Genomic DNA, 23527 nt, shown 5'->3' on the forward strand with positions numbered 1-23527 from the left:
CTGTACAATATCAAATTTAGGATTATTAGAGCTGTGATTTTTAATGTTGAATAGTCGCTTTTCACCAAAGATGAAGCCAAAAATAAAAAATCAGGGTACTCCAGGAGTCTTAATCAGATTTGTATTTAAAGTGACAAAAACTGGTCCTTTTTGGCAGTTTAAAAGCAATAGGAGTCAATTGTATTTACAGACCTTTTTTGTCATACAAGTTTCCATCAGTGCTGTTCTGATTTTATGTAATTATTCAGTGTTAATGTATCCATGGGAAACTACAGCTGGGTTTTTCTCAAAAACAAAGAGTCATAGTGCACTAGTACATGACATATACATGGGCACACTCACACATACACAAACAAACACACACATATGTGTATATATACTTATATATTTATATACATACAACAGTGGCACCAGTGGTGATTGGAGCACTGGGGGCTGTGACCTCCAAACTGGGAGAATGACTACAACAGATTTCAGGTACAACGTCTGAGGTCTCTGTCTAGAAGAGCGTAGTTCTAGGAACAGTGAAGATACTGCGCAGAACCCTCAAACTCCCAGGCTTCGAGTTGCAGGAAGACACACCACCCCAGGAGGGGTTAGATGGAGATTTATTATATATACATATATATATATATATATATATTTTTTTTTTTTACCATACCACAACTCTTACCAGTACTGCTTAGCAATGCAATACTTTAACAATACTTTTATTGGTACCTTTTGTAATACAATTAACATTGTCTCATATATATACATGTATGTATATGTAGCAAATATCAACAGCATTGTTTTGAACAAATCACTATAATACACTATAATGTGCTTATTGAAATACAAAACAAATAAAAACATTTTATTACAGCAAAGTGACAGCAATGTTCTCAACAAATCACCATTATAGACTGATTTTGCAGTGATGGAAAAGTAAAATGTAATAAACGATTTATTACAGGACTTTTTCTTTGACATTGTTATTTCTCTGCTTTGTTTGTGTGTTTGTGATGGACTTTTGTAAGATGTTTCGAGAGATTGCCGTTTCCACCCTTACATTGCTTAAGACTTAGCCACACTTAAACGTTTAGTTCCTTCCATATCACTAAGAACAGGGTCTGTGTGTGTGTGTGTGTGTGTGTGTGTGTGTGTGTGTGTGTGTGTGTGTGTGTGTGTGTGTGTGTGTGTGTGCTACAAGGTCAGCTCCAGAGAGAGAGATAGATCTCTCTGCTGGATTGGCAATAGAGAAAATGCATCATAGATAAACATCTCAATCGTGAACGGTGTCAGTGAGATAAAATATGTGAGAAAACTTTTATGTAGTAACACTAAATAGGAAATCAATTTTATTAATTTCTCCAGTACCAAGAGCAGAACTGACAAAATCCAAGATTCTCGATACTACGGTCTTCAATAATTTAGCCCTGGGGCCGTTTCATACTAAGTTTAGTACCGTCCATGATCACCAATACGTAACAGTAAATGTCAGTACAGAAAAGCCAAACAACTTTTGAGGTCAATTAGAAACATCATCACCATTACATACAGTGACAAGAAAAACGAAGTAAACCAAATCTTCATCTAAGTTACAATTATGACACCAATCATTGTATTGTTCTTATCCATATTAATGGTCGTGTTTTGTTACAGCAGAACACTTCAAACAAGACGCACATAACATATGTGTGTTTTCATCCAGTTGCATTTTCTTTATGAACACAAACGTGTTTAAGAAGAAACCATTCTAATCCACAGTCTGTTCATGACTGGACAAATATAAAATTACATTTTTAAAAATGATATTCACAATGTAAAATATAATTCACAGCACAATTTGGCTGGACTAACACTCTCATCAGTAACCAGAAAAGATCTTAAACAGTTAACATTGAACTCAATTACAAGAACCCAAATTCGTTTTTCCTCCAGTCTGTTCAAAATTCTATGTGCTCTAATACTGCTAGTGGGCTTTTACCACACCACATTAAATGAACATATAAATTATGATATTGAAGTTATATTTTTCTCACTAAGTAGTAGCCTATAAAAATGAAGATATTAATAATGTCCATATTATATCCTAAACCCCAATTTATAGGTAGGTTGATTGTGTTGTGATCCTAGCCCGAGAGTCATACAATGGCAAGGCAGTAATTCTAGTTAATCTAGATGATATCCTTTAATGTATGTAATGAGGGTAACACAACATAGACACAGAGCTCTCCCAGATAATGCAACAATTGTTATGAATTTATATTATGACTGCCCATTTTAATTATTTAAGTTAAGTTTCTGAGAATGTTTTCTTTGTAACTTTGGCATGGTGGATGCCAATACTACAAGCCTGGGCTGCTATATCAATGCCAGCTGCCCCAAGTGGTTTGTGTCAGAAGTGCATACCAGAGAGGTATCAAATTGGCCAATATTGTTGTGTTCCAACTATAGTTCCATAGTTGAATTATAACAGATGACAAAAGTGACAGACATTTTAACTTAAGGAACCAGGCTAGGCACTAAATAAATAACCAAATAACACATTGTTATTGAACTTTTTGTGGGATTGTTTTAGAATAATACCAAATTCATCCTTACACTAAGGCTACAACCAGACTAATATGTTTTAAATATGTCCAGACCATTTTAACTACATAGCCTACATCAGTGGTTCCAAACCCGTGGGCCAAGGCACACTTGTGGGCCGTGAAAGATTTCAAGTGGGCTGACGATACAATTTTGGTGAAAAAATCAGCAAAGACAGATGTAGTATTAAAATCCAGAATTTCACTGCACAACAGCTGCTAGAAAAAGCAATAAGGTCAGTAATGCTTGTATTTCGTTCTCTGTGTTGTATTCACCACTGGTGCTCAAGGCTGATCAGGACCCAATCAGGGAGCAACTGTGGGTGTCATCATCATCGTTTCCCAATGTCTCAGTTTTTGCCCCTCCAAACTACAACCCTGAAGTTTTAAACTAAAACTGGGCCAGCAGTATTTCCAAAAGCCTGTTTTTTGGACTTGAAAATTCCACAGTAGTGTGGACACCAGGGGAAAACGTACCAATAGGAATGTATTTTAAAACAAAAACGTGTAAGTGTGGACATAACCTAACACTGCCTGATTGGAGTAGATATTGACCTGCTATAATTTAATTTACACCTGTAATCTTTACAGCTTTCTTGCTGTTCAACGGGACCATAGCTGTTGCCAAAATGTGTGTCCAATCACTCATTTATGAATTCACTCTTTCTAATGTTCAGACAAACACACGCTCACTGCGTGTTAACTGATGACCCAGCAAATACACCCTGCATGGTGGCCAAAGTCCCTGTACTGACCCTGGGTTGTGAGCTACTCCAGGTTATCCACACAAACACACGCTAATTATTGTGCATGTTCCCATTGGTGTGTTATATAATTCAGTGTGCGTTCAGGTTTATTGCTTTCCTCTGCACAGTTCTTGGCTTGTGAGACACACACAGTAACTCTAACTGCAACAGTCCACCCAACTTCTTTAGAGCAAACACAAACATTCATCACACAATATATAACCAACAACAATAATAATGAAGCTGAAGGATGAACTAATTTCAGAATGATTTATCTTTTAAACCTTTCTTTATAAAAAAATACAAGTCCTCCAATTTATTTTTTAAACCTTTCTTTATAAAAAATACAAGTCCTTCAACTTCAAATTTACAATACAGCAGGCACTTCAAAGTACTAAATACAGTAAACCAGTATCTAGGTCACACACACACTGAATCTGTGAATAGTATATGTGTTTTTCCTTGGGTTAATAACAAGCTGGAAGATGTGTGCTGTTTTTTGTCCTAGACTGATGTCAAAAAGTCTTTTTCATCTGCATGTCTTACTGCAGCTGAGAAGTATAAAAGCCCTTTGACCCATTCTGTCAGATGTTTACTTTAAAAACTTTATGAATATTTTGGCATGAAGACAGATCCAGAGGATGTTCTGTTCCTTGTATGTAGGTGGGCAACATTAGTTTTGCTATATTTCACAGAGCCTATAAGTCAGTATTGTTTTGTCCTATTCGCTAATGCCTTTGATAGCTAACTCCAACTAGTCACTTAGCAAGCAGGTACCAATGTCATATATGTGCATCCAAACCAAATTACTTGCCCATGGACATTTGGCTTACTTTCTATTTTGCCAAGATGTGTTGCTGATGTTAGCTATAGTATCAGGAGATTTGAGAGTTTTGCTGTCTGCAGCTGCTGGCTTTGAGAAACTGCATCATCCTCTCTGCATGAAAGGGGGTATTGTGAGGTTAATTTGCTCTGCGCTGTACCGTCTGCAAAATTTTGATGTCAAATAAAATAGAGAGGGTACATTGTCTTGTGTCTTTATTGATATAAACTATCTAGCTGATAATTTTCAGGGCTCTTCTAGCTAGCAGCTAGCTCTCAGTGACAGACATACCAGATACAGTTGCCAGAACTGCCAAAATTTTTAAGTACTATTGTTTTGAGCTTCATTGTAAAAGTTTTAAGTTTGGATGTCCAGTATCCGTGGCTGTGAAGCAATGCTCTGTTTTTCTGCGTGCCTAACATAAGCTTAAGCTACAGAGAAGAGCTGTCTCCGTCTCTTACCAGCAATTTATCATTATTCAATGTAGATTGACAGCTGTGTAGCTCTTAACAAATAAGCCCGCATTGGATTTGATTGATTAATTGCTGGTTTTTAAAACACAGTCACAATATTACTCATGACAATGTCATCTCACTATCTCTTATTTTCTCTCTCTCTTTCTCTCTTTCTATATTCCACCATTGCCTCTTTGACTATCCACCGTCTTGACGCAGAGGGTCAACCTCCTTTTTCTCTTTCTTCTTACAGCAGGAGGAGATAGAGAAAGAAGGTGCTCACTCTAAACAATAAAATTCCTGGACAAGCAGGATGTCAGTGCTTTCATCTCCCTGGCCACATTTGGTAACTTAACGGGGGGGGTTAAGTCCACTGCCAGGCTAATAATTCTGGTCCCACAATGCCCTGCCTTTAAAGGACACTTTATGGTCAGTTTGTAAATGTTTTGTGTCAGTCATATTGGGTCATGACTGAATCACTTGGCAGCACGGTAAATGGCCAGGTCCAATGGCTCTTTCGAGGGAATGCACCAATCGTCTGCCTCCAAACTCAGCTTGTAGTGACGCAGAGCAGTCTTGTTAAAAACCGGCAGCCTCTCCACAGAGTCTGTAGACAATGCCTTGAGACACAGAGAATAGACTTTAATGAAGTATGTTCTTTGGACTTACAACATCTTGATCTTACTCACTCTAGACTTCGGCCTTGTTCTTGCACATGGCTAACCTAGTTAGCTTGATTTTGACATCCAAACTAACTGACAATAACTAAAAGACCAACGGAAAAATTAGCCATACATTTTTATTTTGAAGATGATTTTAAAAAGTTTTAAAACACTAAAATCTTTTAAATCTGTTTGAATAACAGGTACAACTTTACTGAAAGAGGATATTTGTTAAGTGCATAGTCTCATATGTTACTAAAAACTAGATAGATGAAAAATAAAGTTGTACCTGGAGTCAGCAGCTGATTACCTTAGCATAAAGGCAGAAAACAGATCAGCTAGTTAACAAAATCTGCCTTCAAGGACCCCTAACACTAAATATCTAACTAATTTATATATGTATGAAAACACAGAAGTGTAAAGTATAAAGAAAATATTTTGGGTTAAGTGCCAGATATATGTCTTTGTCCCGGACAGTGACTCTTGTCGTCACCAAATGGTTGCCAGGCACCCAGTAGAGACTCCACCTAAGATAAGCTGCTGGCTCAAGCTACACATTTATTATACAGAAGTGAGAGTCCTCCCATACAACTCATTGTGTACATAAAATGTGCAAAAGTTTATCAACTTAAAATGAACTGGTCAGTAACTTGGAAAAATACGCTGTTCCCTTTATTTCAAAATACGAGGATACTGTTATTCAAGGTAACAAAGTCCTCCAGATGCATTTGAAGAATTAAGTTAGCTGGCTAAAAATTTACTGAATACCTTGTCTGGCTAACATGTTAGGATTAGCCATATTTAGAGAATGGCACCCTTATCTTAGAAGCCAATCAGGCCGTCCTCCATATATCAGGCAATATGTTGGTGCAAACCTGTTTGTATCTGTATGTATTACCTTCAGGTGAATTACAGCATCAGTGCCATAACCCTCCATAGAGTAGAGCTGTAAGTCTCCCTGGAAGTAGCGAGCGTAGAGCCGAGAGATGGGTAGACCATAGCCAAACCCAGCCTACACACAAATACACGCATTAGTTCTTCTCATGTAATAATATTGTGTTTGAATGTGTATTTTTGTGTGGGATTTGTTCACCAGTGGGGCTCTGTGTTTGTCTCCTATGGAGGGTCTGGGTGCTGTAGAGTACATGTAGCTAAACAGACAGTCTGTCTTCCTGAAAGGAACGCCACCTCCTCTGTCACTCATCTGGATAGAAATAAACATTATGGAGAGGACACAGCAGTGAGGGCTCAGCACCATGATGGAGGCAAAAGAAACCCTTAACAGTCTTTAATCATTATGAAAAGGCACAGAGAAAATCTTCAGTTTTGTTACTATGCCAGCATAAAACACAAAGATGTAACATCGCCAGTTAATGAGCAGAGCAAAGGTTTCAGCTATCAGTGTGCCGAGTTAATCCTGTCTAAATATTAATGCATGTGCCAGCAGATTATGATTCTTTGATAATAATGAGGGTGTGTGTATGACTTAATAAGGCAGCTGGACAGAGCAACTGAGTAACAAGAGCAATGGGGCAAAGGGTGAAGCGCATTATTTCTGAATGGGGACAAGAAGAAAACCTTCTCTTTTTCTTTTCAGAACAATTCTTACATAAAATAATTACCATGTATACGTGATTTTTTTTAAATTTAACCTTTATTTAAACAGATTTGTCCCATTGAGATCACGGATCTCTTTACAAGGCTGTACATATGTACATATGTGTAACATACTACAAATTGAATTGGCACAAACAGTTTCTATTAGGGGGGCATTTACAGCCTGCAGTGTTGCCAACTTGGCAGACCTTAAAAAAAACAGAGCCCTGCTGTCAGAGAAGGCAAAGAAGGCAAAGCCAGGCAGCAGTTGCCATGTTGCTAACATTACCACTAACTACCAGAACCAATGATTCATTTTCTGTTTCATAATCAAAACGAAGGACATGTTTTATGGTGGTGGCCTTTCTAAAATGCACTGTGATGAAATATATTATAATCAGATTTTGTGTCAGCAGCAGAAACATTAAAACCACTTGGAAACACTTGGGTGGGAAAAGTTGTCTCTTGCCACTTTAAACAGATTGTGATTCAAGAGTTTCTGCATTTGGCAGAGGAGTTACCCACCTTGATTGACAGGTCTTCTCCACCAAGGGTGACCATAACTTTGATCGGTGGGAGGGTCCTGCTGGCCTCATGGTTCTCAATGGTTGCTCTCATAGCATTCTACAGCGAGGACACAGGGACGCTTGTTAGCTGCTGGGTAGCCAGTAGGGTGGGACCCAAACTGCACAATTGAGCCAAATTGACATTTTATGAAAAGGTAGATAACTACTAGATGATAAGGAAGTTCAAAGTTCACTGAACTGCTTATATCAGTAAATCTCCTTTTTGAATATGAACTCATTTTGGATCAATTTAGTGTTTCAATCAAGTGTTTGTTAATATGCCTGAGCAGTGAAATTGGGTTGATTGCTTCTCCATAGCAACAGGTGTTGAAGCTCATAGGTACTGTAATATTTCACTGGTTGGGTACTTGAGTACTGTTTGAGAGGTAGTGCAGAGATGTCAATGAGGCAGTATTCTGAAGTGTCACAGTCAGGATATATCTCTACTGCTTCAATTCTAACCTCTTTTTTTATCTGTCTCAATCAAGCACCCCAACTTAATGGAACTGCAATATTCAATCACTGGTGTGGCCCTTGAAAGAGTAACTGTTTAGTGCACTTCACAAAACAGATGGCATTATGATGAAGGAAAATTATGTGGATATATTGAAGCAATACCTCAAGACATCAGTCAGCAAGTTAGAGCTTAGTTGCAAATGGGTCTTCCAAATAGACAATGACCCCAAGCATTTAGCAGAAGTTCTGGCAAAATAGCTCAAGTGCACAAGGTCAAGGTCATTTGTGCACAGCCTTGAAAAGGTGTGTATGTGGGCTGCAAACCTGACTCTGTTCCATCAGTTCTGTCAGGAGGAATGGACCAAGATTCAGCAACTTATTGTGGAGCTGTAGAAAGCTACCTGTGGTGTTTGGCCCAATTAAACAATTTAAAGGCAATGCTTCCATATACTAACAAAGTGTATGTAAACGTCTGACTTCAATTGTATGTTGTAAGTGTAGAACTGCAACGATTAGTCAATTGATCAATTAGTTGATCAACAGAAAATCAACTATTTTCGTAAGTGTTTTCATTTTGTGAGCAGAAATGCCAAAGATTTGTTGTTTCCAGCATCTTAAATATGAGGCTTTCTTTCACTGTCGTGGTAGTAAAGCATTCACACCTGGGTCAAATGGCTCTGCAGCAGATGCTGTAAACAGACCTGTCACCTGCCCAGCACGGTGATGTTGAACAGAAACACCACAGCTACACTGTGTGGTTGGGGATGACAGAATATAATATGTTTCAAAAAATAGACAGGAGTTGTCTCACACGGAGACGCTGACACTTTACAGGACCATCAACCAGGGTATGAGACATGACAGATCCATTTTACCAGTCTACACAGCAGCGAGCAGCTAACTCTTTCTCCCCTGCATCTGTGCCTGTGTCTGTGTGTGTGTGTAACTGCATGTGATGACCTGAAGTTGTGTGTATAAGGGCAAAGCAGTGTAAAAGGAGTTCATCACCTTGTTTCCTTGGGTTTCCATTAATTTAAAAAAAAAAACCTGTTTATACCTGCTAATTTTGGTATAAAAGGGTATTGTAAAAATGAAAACAGTCATTTTTTAGTTTTCACAACACAAAGTTAATAATCGATTAATGTGTATTTTAGCAGTTCAGCGATGTTTTATTATTATTGTTTTGCATCCAGATGCCTTGATATCATTACCTTGAAGAGTTCAAAGAGCATGTGGTACAGGTGAGATGGGATGTATGAAATCTGGATGGGCTCTCTGATGCTGTTTGCTAGGAAAGAGGAAAAAAAATAACTCTGTTAAAAAAAAAAAAGCTCTGTAGACACACATATCACATCGACAACTATCACAGTGTTGTGTGTGTCTCACTGTTCATCTGCCTCAGCTCCAGTTCTGGTGCTCCCAGGTAATACTGCTCACACAGCAACTTAGCACTTTCATAGGCATCTAGAGAGAAAGAGAAAGAATAATCAACTTTGCCTCTTTGCCCTGTATGGAGATGATAAAACAGACATAAAGATGAACAGATGTGATAAATGCAGGGTTATCATCAGTGTTAGTACGATAAGTGATGTAGTGTGTTGAACCTTGCGAAAATGAATTAAAACTACTACTAATTAAAACTGAAGGCTACGTTGTTATGTTCAAATCGATGTTTAAATTCAGAAAACTAACAAAGGACTTCAAAATTTAATGCAAATAAACAAGACAAATGTTTACATAGCATACAATTTTAATTAACCCTATAATGCCAAATGCATCAAATTTGATACAAGCATTTGTGAGACCTATTGCATCACCTCATGGTAAAAACTTCACTCAAAACCCTCTTGTATCCAATCTGGTACTTGTCTTCCAACCCCTGGTGGATACCTTTATCACTACAACAATTCAAACACAGTACATGGGACAATCCAAGTTGGCCACCTTCAGATAGTTCCCAACTCACTGGATCAAGGTAAAGAAAATTGCGATTTTTACGATTTTCCAGTGACATTTTCTTTAAAATTTTTAGTAATATTCTAACATGAACACTTAGTCTGTTGAAGCAAGTTATAATTACATATTTTTTTGCATTTTAGTATGTAGTAAAATTGTGTATAAAATTTGGAAAAACCTATATGCAAATAATTTTTTGTAATTTTTTTTTTTGAAATTTTGTGAAAGGGCCAAATAAAGGTTCCAGATTCAAGAAATCAGAATTTTCTGCCCATTATTTCTGGGGTCAGGCATTACAGGGTTAAGGTGAAATAATTTGTGAAATAAGTAGTTTAATGTCTCCAAATTAAAGCATACAGTCAACAGTCAGTGGAGGACAAGAATCAGGTATTGTACCTGTCTAAATCTAATCCACTGGCCAAAACCACCTATGACAACCCCCCCCTCTCCCTCTCTCTCCTTACCTCGCACAACCTCTGTCACATCACACGTGGAGTCAATACAGCCAATGGTGTTGGGATGGGCAGGGTTTGTGTTGCCGTTGAAGACAAGAGCTGCAAGAGAGTAAAGGAAGAGGAAATCAGTTACTATCACTGATTTCTGTTTGCATGGCCAGGTGTGATTATAACAATTTGAAGTGAACATGGCTGAAACCCCAGTATGTCTATGTGTTAGGTTGGGGGCAGAGGCTGATACTTTGAGTGTGTGTCTTTCAGTTTACTATGCTGGTTAACGAGCATGCGGATGGAGATGCGGCTGGTGTAGAAGCGGTCCAGGAAGTACTGGATGTTGTGGTCAGTGACTGCGTCGTGTCGGCCAAAGGCGTCTTTGTACTCGATGACTCCCTGAGCCATGGTGGGGACCACCTCATTGTGCCGGTTCCTGATGGCCTCCAAGACCTCCACAAACCTGGGATTGGAGGGGGAAGAAAGGGAAAGAAGAAACAGAAAGAAGAAAGGAGGGAAAGGACAGGAGGAGAGGAAGATGGTAGAGGTTAGGTTAGATTAGAAGAAAGTGAAAGCAATGTTACCCTTTCCAGTTCTGCCCTGCCTTGTGTTGTACTCACGTCTCAAGGACCCTCTGGTCATCAGGGTTCTTGTCCAGAAACTCAAGGATCTCCATCAGGCTCTGGATGTACCTGAGAGAACACAAACACAGAAGAGACCCTGACTATCTGGCATGTCTGCTGTCACGGGGGATAGTAGTAGCCACAGCACGGTAAACACGTAAGTACACATATTAACCTCACTACACATGGTATCATTGGTAAATTCTAGTGGGAGAGCAAGACAGAGGGGGAGTGGAGGAGACAGAGAAGAAAATGTAAACACTGTCATCCATCACCAGTTCTGACATGTACACACGTGTGTTGGACATAATTCAAGAGAATAATTCAAACGTGACTCCTGTTTCCTGACACGACCCACATCCCAGCAGATCATGAGCAGCCAGTCACCTGCTAATCAGTTAGTCCTGCTTGCTGTTTGTTATTAGAGACTAATGGACGGTCAGTAGCATGCTTTTCTTGTTAGAGCAGCACTTCCCAACCTTTACCAACTAATCTCAAAACCATTTGCAGCCCACATTGGAGGCTATAACAATACGGAGGCCAAATAATGCGTTCGCAGAGCACTTTTCATTTCGATGTTAATGATTGAGCATTCAGAACTGAACTGAAAGCCAGGGGAAACATGAAGGAAGCTCCACAGTCTCCACAGTGGCAGGTTGGGAACCACTGAGTTACAGCATGCTCTGTTAATCATGGGTTGTCTTCTGTGCAAACAAAATCTGAAACCCAAAAGGTTTGCAAGGAACTTTGTATTGTATATTTTTTGGTTTCATGTCATTACGAACGCTGTTGCTTTTCTTTGTGAAGAGAAGGAAGAAAAAAGAACTACCATACATACTTATGCTTTTCTATCTATCTACAAGCCTGAAACCATGTCTCATATTGCACCTCAGCTTGCTGGCAAGCCTTGTACAGAAAGGGAAACAATGCACTGCTAATGTCATTTTGTAACTAGGTAGCTAATTATCTACATTTTAGACACGTTACTTACTACATCATACTTAAAAAATTATAAAAGCTGGCTTTTATAATTTATAATGGCTTTAAAAGCAGCCGGTCCTGACTCTGTCTCTCCATCATCCCCGAAGCACTGTGCTGATCAGCTGTCTCCAGTGTTCACGGACATCTTCAACACCTCACTGGAGACCTGCCACGTGCCAGCCTGCTTCAAATCCTCCACCATCATCCCTGTCCCCAAAAAACCAAGGCCCACAGGACTAAATGACTACAGACCCATTGCCCTGACCTCTGTGGTCATGAAATCATTTGAGCGCCTTGTCCTGTCCCATCTCAAATCCATCACTGTCCCACTCCTGGACCCCCTGCAGTTCGCCTACACAGGTCTGTAGATGACGCCGTCAACATGGCTCTCCACTTCATCCTCCAGCACCTGGACTCCTCAGGGACCTATGCCAGGATCCTGTTTGTGGACTTCAGCTCTGCCTTCAACACCATCATCCCGGCTCTGCTGCAGGACAAGCTCCCCCAGCTGAGCGTGCCTGACTCCACCTGCAGGTGGATCACCGACTTCCTGTCTGACAGGAGGCAGCACGTGAAGCTAGGAAAACATGTGTCTGACTCCCAGACCATCAGCACTGGATCCCCACAAGGCTGCGTTCTTTCTCCTCTGCTCTTCTCCCTGTACACCAACACCTGCACCTCCAGCCATCAGTCTGTCAAGCTCCTGAAGTTTGCAGACGACACCACTCTCATTGGACTCATCTCTGATGGCGATGAGTCTGCCTACAGGTGGGAGACTGAGCGTCTGGTGACCTGGTGCAGGCAGAACAACCTAGAGCTAAACGCTCTGAAGACAGTGGAAATGATAGTGGACTTCAGGAAGAGCCCAGCCCCACCCACCCCCATCTCCCTGTGTGACTCCCCCGTGGCTACCGTGGAGCATTTTCGCTTCTTGGGAACCACCATCACACAGGATCTCAAGTGCTGAACATCAGCTCCCTCATCAAGAAAGCTCAGCAGAGGATGTATTTCCTGAGGCAATTGAAGAAGTTCAACCTGCCAAGGACTATGATGGTGAACTTCTACACCTCCATCATTGAGTCCATCCTCACCTCCTCCATCACCATCTGGTACGCTGCTGCCACGGAGAGGGACAATAACAGACTGCAGCGTATCATCCACTCTGCTGAGAAGGTGATTGGCTGCAATCTTCCGTCCCTCCAGGACCTGTACGCCTCAAGGACTCTGAGGCGTGCAGGGAAGATTGTAGCTGACTCCTCCCACCCTGGACACAAACTCTTTGAGACACTCCCCTCTGGCAGGAGGCTGCGGTCCTTCAGGACCAAAACCTCTCGCCACAAAAATAGCTTCTTCCCATCTGCTATTAGCCTTATCAACAAGGCTAGAGAGCCCCACTGTTGCTGATCAATTGCACCAATCACCAGAAAAAATTCCTTGTATGTGAAAACATACTTGGCAATAAAACTGATTCTGATTCTGATTCTGATTCTGATTCTGATTCTGATTCTGATTTATTGTATATGAGCATTCTCAAAGTTGTTGAATCTGTTGCTAAGACCCAAATTGCGTCAGTGTGGTGTCTCAGCCTGTCTCAGTTTCCTACCTGATGAAGCCATGTTTATACTTGCACTTTGCAAATAAAACCAACACTAACTTTGTAAGATGAACTTACTAACTTTGCAGATGCCAACACTGGGGTTGGCCTACAAAAATACGTCATCCCTGCGGCACTCTGTTTGAGTCACATTAGGATCAGTGTACATCTTGGTTAACCACTGCACTGCAGACCATCTGTAATTTGTCTTATTATTCACTCTGCTTGCCCCAGTCCCCCATTTTTAGCTGGACCACAACAGCAGGGCCAGCCCTATGATTGTGAATGTTCATGACTGACTGACAGAGTTCAGTGATCATATGTTGGTCAGCCTATTGCCACATTTGTGAGTTGGGGTTTTCCCATTGGCTGTTGGTCTTTCAAAATGAATTGGCACAATCAGTTTACAGGAGGCATTTACAGCCTGCCGTGTTACCAACTTAGCACATTAGTATAGATTTAGATTTTTTTTTTTTAAACATGAAGTGTCAAATCTAGCAACTTATATGTTTTTCTGTTCAGTAAGTGGCAGAGAGGTGGAGCAGCAGACAGACGCTGTGCGCTGTGTGAGAGACAGAATAAGAAACATATTCTGCTGCTTCTAACTTTCTCTCTGACTGGGAGACAAGTAAATATAGCTGAAACCACAGCACAGTTTTAGTCTTAAGTTGATGTGTTCGGTGATGTTGTCAGATGATGTTATAGTTATCAAATCTGGATTTTAGCAGCAGCAGAGCAGGAAATGGCTTGGAAGTTAACATATAGTCTTAATGGGCCATGTTTCAGTCACTATTTCATACTTGTTCCATTGTCTAACAACAGAAACAAAAAAACATGCACACGGTCCTGCTATATACAAGGGTTTGACCTAGTCTTGTTTTTAAATTTCAAGGATTTTGACTCATTTAATTAACTGAGGTCAATTTTTTAGGACATAGTTACACTATTTTCTCACGAATAATGCTTAAGTTTGACTTAATCACTTTGTCACTCAGCAGTGAGGCTGCTGTTCTGAACATACTGCTCCCTCCAGCTGCAACAACAAGTAGGAGGAACATGAAGAGGAAGAAAGGCGGGGGTTAGAGGAGGAAATGGGACAAAGTTCAGCCACCCTCCCTACAGTGGCCTACAGTGTACTGTCAGCCTGCAGTTGGATTAAAAACTTTGCAACACTTATGAGGGACTAAAAAAATTAAGGGTATGAACGAGTTTTGCAAGTGTTTCAAAGTGTGAGGCATCAGCGTAATGATCTTATTATTTACTTCAAGGGTGTTTTATAATCAGCTCCTTTTGGAAATAAAAATTTAAAAAATATTTTTACTTGAGTAATATGCTCTATGACAGTTCCTTGCCAGACAGCAGTGATATGTAAAGTCAGTCAGTAAATCAGTCACCAGTAAGTCAAGGTATTCTACTAATCATTCAGTCATTCAGTATTCAGTAGTCCACCGCCATTTCTCACCAGGTCTGGACCAGCTGGACAGAGGGTGTGGCCAGTAGCCAGTCCGGCAGCAGGTTGATCTCCTTCATTATGTTGGACAAACGGACAGGAAGCTCCTGACGAAGGAAGACAAACGACGTGCGCTCACAGGCATTGATTGAACCTGAAGGACAGGACAGAATTCAATTATAAATCAGTGTACAAGGTTACAAACAAGTTATTGCTAGTTTACATAATCTGAACTCAAGGTAAACCTAAGGTGAAATTACTAAGGTAAATGTATTGGCTTTGTCTGGCAATTACAAGAATTAACTGATTAATTACTGCAATTCCTGATCAAATCACAACAAAAAAATTACAACATGACTAAGTGACTGTGCAAAGATTATTGGAGTGGTGAGGGGTTGGGGGGGGCTAAGTCTTCACTTCAAATGATTTTCTTTAAATTGGTATATATGACAGTGCAAATAGACAAAACACAAAGTCTAAAAATACCTTCATCAATTTGACAAAAAAAAAAAAAGTGCTGCAAAGACACAACCAACAGAAATGCGCTGTGAGCAGCACAGACAACAACGGAAGTGTTTCCAGGGAAGACAAAAAAGTTATGAACCTGGTTGGGACACAGTTGGGCTGCAGTCGAAACATTAAAATAATATCCTTTCCTAACCATTTTTCCTTGACCTTAATGGAAAACATCATGAGGTCAAGGAAAGATGTAAAGGAGAATTTATAAGGACTTAGGAAAAGACAATGGTGATGTGGAGAGAATCAGTGAACTTTCCACCACGTTTTTTTTTTTTTAACCATCATTATTTATAACACATGGACGATAAATACTCCTTTCCAAACCACAAAAACAAACAGGACTGAATTTTTGAAATAAGATAACGAAAGGAATACACACTATACACTAAGCTAAAGGTGATCAGATAGGAAGCATTAGAGCTCCTCACCTTATCAAGCTCTTATGATGGCTGCTGCCTAGATACTTCCAGGTCATTTCATCCAGTTAGGAACCTAAGCAAAAAAGACTTTTCAACTGCAGCCTTGTTGTTTAGTGCTTGAGATTTTTAATGAAAAGTGTGTTTGAGTATTTGGTTGTGTTGTGAGTATTTGTGGCATATGTGTTGTCAAATTGATGATGATGTTTTTGAATTTGCTTGTGTTTTGTCAATATGTTTTCTTATGTTACAGCGCGTTGAGCTCTCAGAGCCACCATATGTACAACTAGTTTACCCAAATTTAAACATTGAAGGTTGAATATATTTATTTATTACATATTTTTTGGCATTTCAGGGCAGCTGAAGCAACTTTTAAGTTATTATGAATTTGCATTCATCCAAACTCATGTTTTTGGCCATCATATGAATGAAAGTCCAATGATCTTTTAGCTGTATTTTTGGTTTTCTACTAATAATTATACTATTATATCATAATATAAAATAAAATAAAATAAAATAAATATTTTTGCAGATATTGTGATATGCACTATTTTAATTGGAAGTTTTTATATTTCATTTTTACTGGAAAAATATAAAAATGATGATGATGTGATTTTTGTTTGGCCTTGTACCAAACAAGCAAGCTTGTTCCCTCACATCTGGAGAACATGATTTGTACACTGGGGAATTGCACAACAATGCTTATTTATGGTCTGTTGTGACACATTTTACCGTTATGAAAAAAATTGCAGCTCCCGCGATTTGGATGTGGCACTTGGCCATAATGCTATTTCAATGAAATGCGCAGCTTTAAACAAAAATATAAAAACAATAGCAGCATACAACAAGAAAGAAACAAATTCAGACTATACTTCATTGTCATTATCGTCATCAGTACCAATTGAAACCTCAGCAGCAACAATGTTACTCCCACAAACATCATGACTGAGACGTGAGAGGTCAAATGTAGCTGAGCGCTTGTTTTTCTTCAGTGATGTGGTCAGACAGTCAGAAATACAAGCCAGTGAGGCTTGGATTTCACTGAGGTCAGGTTTCACTGAGGTCAGGTTTCACTGAGGTCAGATGTAATGCTTCTTGCTAAATCTTATTCATATTCAAATAGAACATGTATGTAAAATACATTTGAACTTGAAACAAATATAATCAATAAAATAATAGTAAAACTAACAAATAAAGAAATAGGCAAATTTTAAGCACACGGATAACAAACACGACGCACTCACCAAAGTCCAAGAACTGCTTCATTGACAGGGGAGAAGGGGAGAACTTGGAGAAATGATCGATGTGTTTGGGCACGTTGGTCAGAGCCGCAGCCTTCATGAGAGACCGAACAAATTTCATCTTTCAACTCGTCTTCCTCAACAGTCAAGTTGCAGAATTTAAAACGTTGAACATATGTTTTCCCCTGCTGTTCGGCAGGCGAGACTCATATTTAGCAGACGACATCATCCAATGGCAGTGCGCGGTGGGCGGGGACTCCTTGTACTCTAGGAAGACAGTAAATCAGGAGCTGCGCGCGTGCGTTCGTGACCCGGTCACAGTGTTTGTTACGTAACGTTTCTTCCGTCTGACAAACAGCACTGGACTGTCACCATGTGTGCTGCAGTCACATGAAGACAAACTGTTGAAACAGGAACACAATTTCCATTACATGTAAGACTACATTACTCTAGTAAAAATAACAACTTTCTATCGAATACACTCAGCAATTTATTATATACACCTAGCTGACTAACTAATTCTGTCTTATTAATAAATCCAGTCAGGATGAGTACAAAATTCAGATTTTGTCAAAGCTGGTAAAGACTCCACATTTTGGAATATGTAGTTTGTGGTGCAGTTGGCACTGCAGTTGTATTGCAGAGAAGTGTTTCTGTTATTTACCCCATCCTTAATGATATAAATAGAAACACAAGTTGCATGTTACAAAAGATTTTCCCAGGTAGCCAGAAATAACATATGTCCTTGCTCTTTTTGTAATACCAAAGCAAAATATTAACACATATTTGTGTGAAAAGGCAGAAATTGGGGAGCAACATCAATATTATATGTTACTAGTAATAAACTAAAATAGCATTTTGATGTTGTATAGTTTTTGCTCTCACACATGAACAAATCATACATTGTCATATTGAGCCAGTTCTTCTGGTTCTAATAGTGAAATAATTTCAGCCTTAGAACATAGTTTTGGAGACTGAACACTAGGCAGTCTTCAAATACAGGGTTATGATCAATATACCTTTTACTCTTAAAGGTCCCATATTGTATAAAGTACCAAAGCACTCAGTCCACAGAGAAATGCACACAGAAACTGCACCTTGAAATTAGTTGTCAGGACTTGTAATGTCACAACAAAGCAGTCACCACCCTAAGCCATTCCTAAAGTCTAGCCCAACTTGACCCTCAGTCCAACCTTGCAAGATTTGGTTTCTCTTCTGCTATATTTCAACTCGATCACTCGGAAAACATTCCGAGTTATGCACATCTGAGAGGGAGGATGTCAGGAAGCAATGGCACGCTCTGTGGGCACAAGTGGACCTGACTTTGTGGACACAAGTGGAATGCCACATTCACCCATTCATACATACATATTCATAGACACATACACTTCATGTCTGAAGGTTTTTCTGACCAAAAAAGGGGGCCCTGTGAAGTAATATTTCCCTCTTAAAGTTATTCCTATAACCTCAAGTTACCCAGACTTTCTTATGGCTACTGAGACTTGGCTCACTCCAAATGATACTGTCTTCTTAATTAAGGCTACGCCTGATAACTTTTCTCATTTTTACCACCCCTGCTCCCCTGGCACTGCTTTCATCCATAGAAGTGTTCTTTTGAGTGTTTTGGGTTCCAGTTTTTGTGTTCCTTTATCTCCACATACTAGTAAGCATTGTGCTACAGCCCTGTCACCTGTCCTAACTGCTGATTCTGCCTGTAAATTCTGTGGAGCCCTAATGCTTTGGCTTATTCTTTCAACAACATCTGCCTCATTGCCTTGACCATATTGCTCTTCTCAAACTCAGAAGGACAACAAATGCTTCTTCATGGCTCAATGAGCAATCTTGGGCCCTCAAGGTAGAATGCAGTAAAGCTCAATGTAATTGGAAGGGTACTAAGTCTCCCTTGACATCTAAAAAAGTTCACATATCAGAGGCGAGATCAGCCTATTTTTCTAGATTGAGTTACAGAAATGCCCATAACTCAAAATTTTTATTTAAGGTTACTGAATGTGCATTGAATTACCACCACCTCTAATATATTCACCCACTAGTCCTGAGTCAGCGAAGGATAGCCCCACTGGCTCTGATATCAAATCCTCCTCCCAGCCTGATACTACGCCCTCTGAACTCCTCAAAGACATATTGACCCCTGTCAGTCCTTGTGTCTTATCATATATTAATTGCTCCTTGGCCACTTTTCCTTCTTATTTTAAACATGCCCCACATAACATAAACTTTTGCCCCGAAGAAACAAACTTGCAAGCTCTGTTTTAGTTACCTCAATTACCTCCTGCAAGCTCTGTTCCAGTGACCATAAATGCAAAGTCAGCTCCCTGTCCTGTGGAGTTAGTGTTGGATACGGGCTCTGGTGTGTCCATTATTCCCAAACACCTCTACAGAGAACACTTCAGTGATGTTCCATCTATACTATATGTTGCTAAAGGTTTTGTTCATGTAAAAGTCAGGGAAGGTGGCTGGCATGTTCGGCAAAAGGTGCAAAGGCTTCTGCTCCTCATTAAACAAGCTGTCTGCGGAATTGGACATGCTACCGAAAATGGATGTGATAGAGAGGATTGATGCATCTCCGGGGATATCGCCCCCTGTAGTCACACAACAGTGCAGTGAGGATGTGTGTGGATTTATGTGAGCTAAACAACATGGATGATCTTTTATCTGAAATGTGGTGGGCCACAGTGTCCTCCACCATCAATTTGACAAATGCTTATCATCAGGTTTATACTAAAGAAAGGATGATGATAAAAGAAAACAAACAATATCGGTCTTGAAAAAATGGACAGTTTATTATATCTGAATACGTTATATAACATAATATGAATGATGCTTCGGTTACACGACACAGTTGACAATGTCTGTTCTAGGCTTGAAACCTGGGCCTGACCTTTCCATGTGGAGTTTGCATGTTCTCCCTGCGTCTGTGTGGGTTCCCTGCGGATACTAGAGCTTCCTCCCACAGTCCAAAGACATGCACATCAGGTTAATTGGAGATTCTAAATTGCCTGTAGGCATTAATGTGAGTGTGAATGGTTGTTTGTCTTTGTATGTCAGCCCTGTGATAGACTGGCATCCTGTACAGGGTGTGCCCTGCCCTTGCCCAATGTCAGCTTGGATTGGCTCCAGCCACAACATGTATGTACCTATGCAAATTTTGTTATTATGCTATTTGATATATGTTATAAGCTTATATCTTCATATATCCTGAGGATGTATGCACTGTATATATCATATATGTGTCATTTATATATATATGTCAACATATATGTCATATATACATTTCTGTATTGGTACCTAATGTTAATCTGCAAATACATTGTTATTCTGCGACAAACAGGGTCTTAATATGTGTGAAAATATATGTTTCTCTGAATGAATCTTCTTTAGTACCAGACAGTAGTAAATTGAACTAACAAAAGCTGCTTATCCTCTCATTAAAATAATATTTTCTTTCACCCTCCCCTTCTCGGTTATGGTCAAAGGAGAGGAGGGGGAGGTACACACCGACAGCATCCACTGCTGATGTCAGACTCCAATCATGTCGACCCTCCTCAGCAATATCAACACCATCATCTCCATGGCTTTTCTACAAAGACGTAAGTAAACCGGTGTCGTCCTCGATGTCGTGGTCGTATTTTGTCCTTTCTGCAACTTCTCATTGTGTGTGAATCGCTGATATCTTCCTGCTATCTGTCGGTGCTACGGCTATCTCTGCTAAAGCCTAGTTCACCGGTTGAAGTAAGATGTCAGCGTTTCTAAGCGGGTCAGTCGGGGATGTTTGTTTGCGCAGCGGTGGATCCTGTCGGGAAAAGGCTCTGCAATGACGTTGTAATGAACATTAGAAGGATAGCAGACATATAAAACCACACTGAGAATTTGAAAGAGGAAAAATATCACCAAGCTCGATGAGGTTGATGGAAGGTCTATCCAATACCACAGATGCGCCATGTGGCACAAGGGTAATATTATAGGAGGATTAAGGTGCAGTTTTTTTTTTGTTTTTTTTTTTTACCGTGGCTTCTTCTAATTTGAGTCTTGACTGTAACATACAGAACGAGGTCATACTTACTGAGTGGCAAGGCTTGATATATAGAGTGTTGCCTTCAGGTGTTGTCGATTTAACACAAGAACCACATCACTAACACCAAACAAGATATAGGCTATTGGTACCTATATGTTGGTTGCCTACATGTTTCTTTTCCAATCTTATATAATTTCATACAAAATAACTCGATAATATTTTGTTTGTGTTTTACATAAGGAGCAGAGACATGTCATTTCTGGCTGCCTGGATAAGAAATAAACTATAGTTGCAACTCGTAAAATGAATTAAAAATGTGCAACACAAAGAATATTTTTTCATCCAGAAGAGTGTTTGAAGGTTCTGGAAATGGCTTCAGGACAGCAGTAAAGATGTTCAATGAGCTTCTGTGTGTTTTAAACCTCATCGGTTATTTATATCTCAAATGTGATGGCAGGCAGTAAACCTACCTACTGGTTTGTATCTGGAGCTTCTGGTGAAATAAAAATGAAATAGCTATGTGTAGTCCGCTGAGTGTGCTGTTACTTAGAGGTGACTGGATGCAAACTGTACACAATGCATAGACTGTGGAAGGAACTAGTTTATGCCCCTGAGCATAGTGGTTAATCCAGCTATATTTTGTTTACCTTCAGTGCCATTATCACCCAGGCACCTGAGCTATCACCCAACTTTTACCTCAAAGAAGTTACATTTGTTTTTGCAGTTTTGACCACAACCCTTTCATAGATGAATTATGAAAGCCCATATCAGGACTTTTTCCTGTGTTTTTATTCTGCATTGGGTATGAAAAATGATTTTACACTTTTTTTAGTCTACATGTATTTTTTTGTAATAACAGTGAACACAAAATGTCATGTTATTACTGTAAACCAAAACTTTTTAAAAACATTAAAAACATTTTAATCTTAACTGCTCTTGGAAAAGCCTAAACTACAGTAAGTCAAATTGTTAGGATGCTCTTTATTTAATAGTGTTTAGCTTTGCCCATGTAATAATGTCTCTGAGGCTACAAAAATCCTCAAATAATATTCAGCAATTTGCTTTTTCCTTTGGTTTTCTTCAAATGTACATCAGTTCCTTGGTTCTATCTACTAAATAAAAAAAAATGAAAATTGATAATTGACAAAGTACAGAGGACACAAAGCCACAAGACACTGCATGCAAATATACTTGTTTTTTGTGTGTGTGCATGTAGCAACATTTGTTTGAATTTTTTGTTTTCAGTAAGCTGGGGCCAGTGGTTTCCAGGGCTAAACTGTTGGAGGTTTCTTCCTGTTAAAGGGAGTTTTTCCTTTCCGTTGTCGCCAAGTGCTTGTTCATTGTGGAAACTGTTGGGTATCTCCTGCAAAGTGCCTTGAGATTAAATATTTTATGATTTGGTGCTATACAAATAAAATTTAATTGAACTGAATTGAATTGAACAAAATATGATGATCAAATGTTAGTCATACAATGGACCTAATTAGAGCAAAACATTGATTTGGTTGCAAACAACCTGAAAGTTACAGATAGGAAATGATTTACTGACAAAATGGTACTATAGACAAAGTATTTCCACTTCAATAAAGTTGTAGTAAAACATGATTTGTAGATGGCTGAAATATGATCAGCAATGCATGATGTCCACTTTAGTGGACACTTGATTAATTGTAATTTTCTGCTTGTACTGAATCAATATGACAATAATACTCTTCCTAAGATGTTACTTGCCATCATCATAATTTTGTTTACCTGCAAGACTCTTCTTCTATATAAGGACTGGGCAGCTATTCCTGAGGTGCTTGGTATACCTGACATTCCATCAGCTATTTGATGTTGGGGTTTCAGAAAAACATTTGCTTGTCACTAGGTGGCTACTTATGATGTTCTGAAGGTGTGCCCTCTGTTGTAACTGATAAAAAGCTACACCATTGTAACCCATGTACACAAGAAATTGGCTTTTGAATAGCTGTCCACTGTAGTGTTGAGTGTCACATAAAACAGGATTATTAGTTAAACCACATGTAGTTCAATAATTCCTTTATTTTCAAGAAATTCTGTTACAGAAGAAACGGTTTAAGTAGGACTAACATAACCATTGTAAGTCACCTTAGATAAAAGGTCAAAAGCATCAGATGAGTAAATGTAAATGTTACCATGGTAACCTATACCTCCAGACTAGCCAGGTCCTCCTCAGGTTTGGCTTCAGTATTAACCAATGTTATATATGCAATGACACAGATCGCACAGTACCAGACTAAATCATGGACCACAGAGCCCAAATCTGCTTTCTTTATCCCCATCTGCTTTGTGTCTCCTGTCACTTCGTCAGTGACTTGGTCTGCTCTCTGACCACATCCGTGATTAGTTAAGAGTCAGGTAGCTGACTTT

General features: G+C 39.4%; 2 protein-coding genes across 5 annotated transcripts in view; one reads left to right on the forward strand and one right to left on the reverse strand.

Annotated features, from left to right (window-relative positions):
- Window positions 1-3704: 3704 nt before the first annotated feature.
- On the reverse strand, window positions 3705-17340 carry LOC139634773 (pyruvate dehydrogenase (acetyl-transferring) kinase isozyme 2, mitochondrial-like). 2 transcript variants are annotated; one of them, XM_071501416.1, is made up of 11 exons: window positions 17107-17337; window positions 14940-15081; window positions 10900-10971; window positions 10555-10742; window positions 10298-10387; window positions 9264-9341; window positions 9089-9165; window positions 7381-7479; window positions 6353-6463; window positions 6158-6271; window positions 3705-5217 (listed from the first exon to the last, which is right to left on the reverse strand). In XM_071501416.1, the coding sequence occupies exons 1-11, from the start codon at window positions 17222-17224 to the stop codon at window positions 5074-5076; spliced, it is 1233 nt and encodes a 410-aa protein (XP_071357517.1). In that variant the 5' UTR covers window positions 17225-17337; the 3' UTR covers window positions 3705-5073. The 2 variants fall into 2 exon arrangements, with proteins under 2 accessions (XP_071357517.1, XP_071357518.1); XM_071501417.1 differs by lacking the exons at window positions 3705-5217; window positions 6158-6271; window positions 6353-6463; ... (1 more) ...; window positions 9089-9165; window positions 9264-9341 and adding an exon at window positions 9618-9775 and having other exon boundaries at window positions 17107-17340.
- Window positions 17341-20599: 3259 nt separating this feature from the next.
- LOC139634776 (TANK-binding kinase 1-binding protein 1-like) overlaps window positions 20600-23527 on the forward strand; it is a 29534-nt gene continuing 26606 nt past the window's right edge. The window contains exon 1 of one of the 3 annotated variants that reach the window (XM_071501422.1): window positions 20600-20711. Coding sequence is in view for 2 of the 3 variants with exons in the window: in XM_071501421.1 (XP_071357522.1) it covers window positions 20638-20711 (74 nt within the window). In the remaining variant the exon portion in view is untranslated. The remainder of the gene's footprint in view (window positions 20712-23527) is intronic. The other 2 variants (XM_071501421.1, XM_071501420.1) reach the window with 2 other exon arrangements.

The sequence above is a fragment of the Trachinotus anak genome, unplaced genomic scaffold (assembly GCF_046630095.1).
Source record: "Trachinotus anak isolate AG129_WGS33_773 ecotype Australia unplaced genomic scaffold, CSIRO_AGI_Tana_v1 ptg000017l, whole genome shotgun sequence".
Taxonomy (NCBI): domain Eukaryota; kingdom Metazoa; phylum Chordata; class Actinopteri; order Carangiformes; family Carangidae; genus Trachinotus; species Trachinotus anak.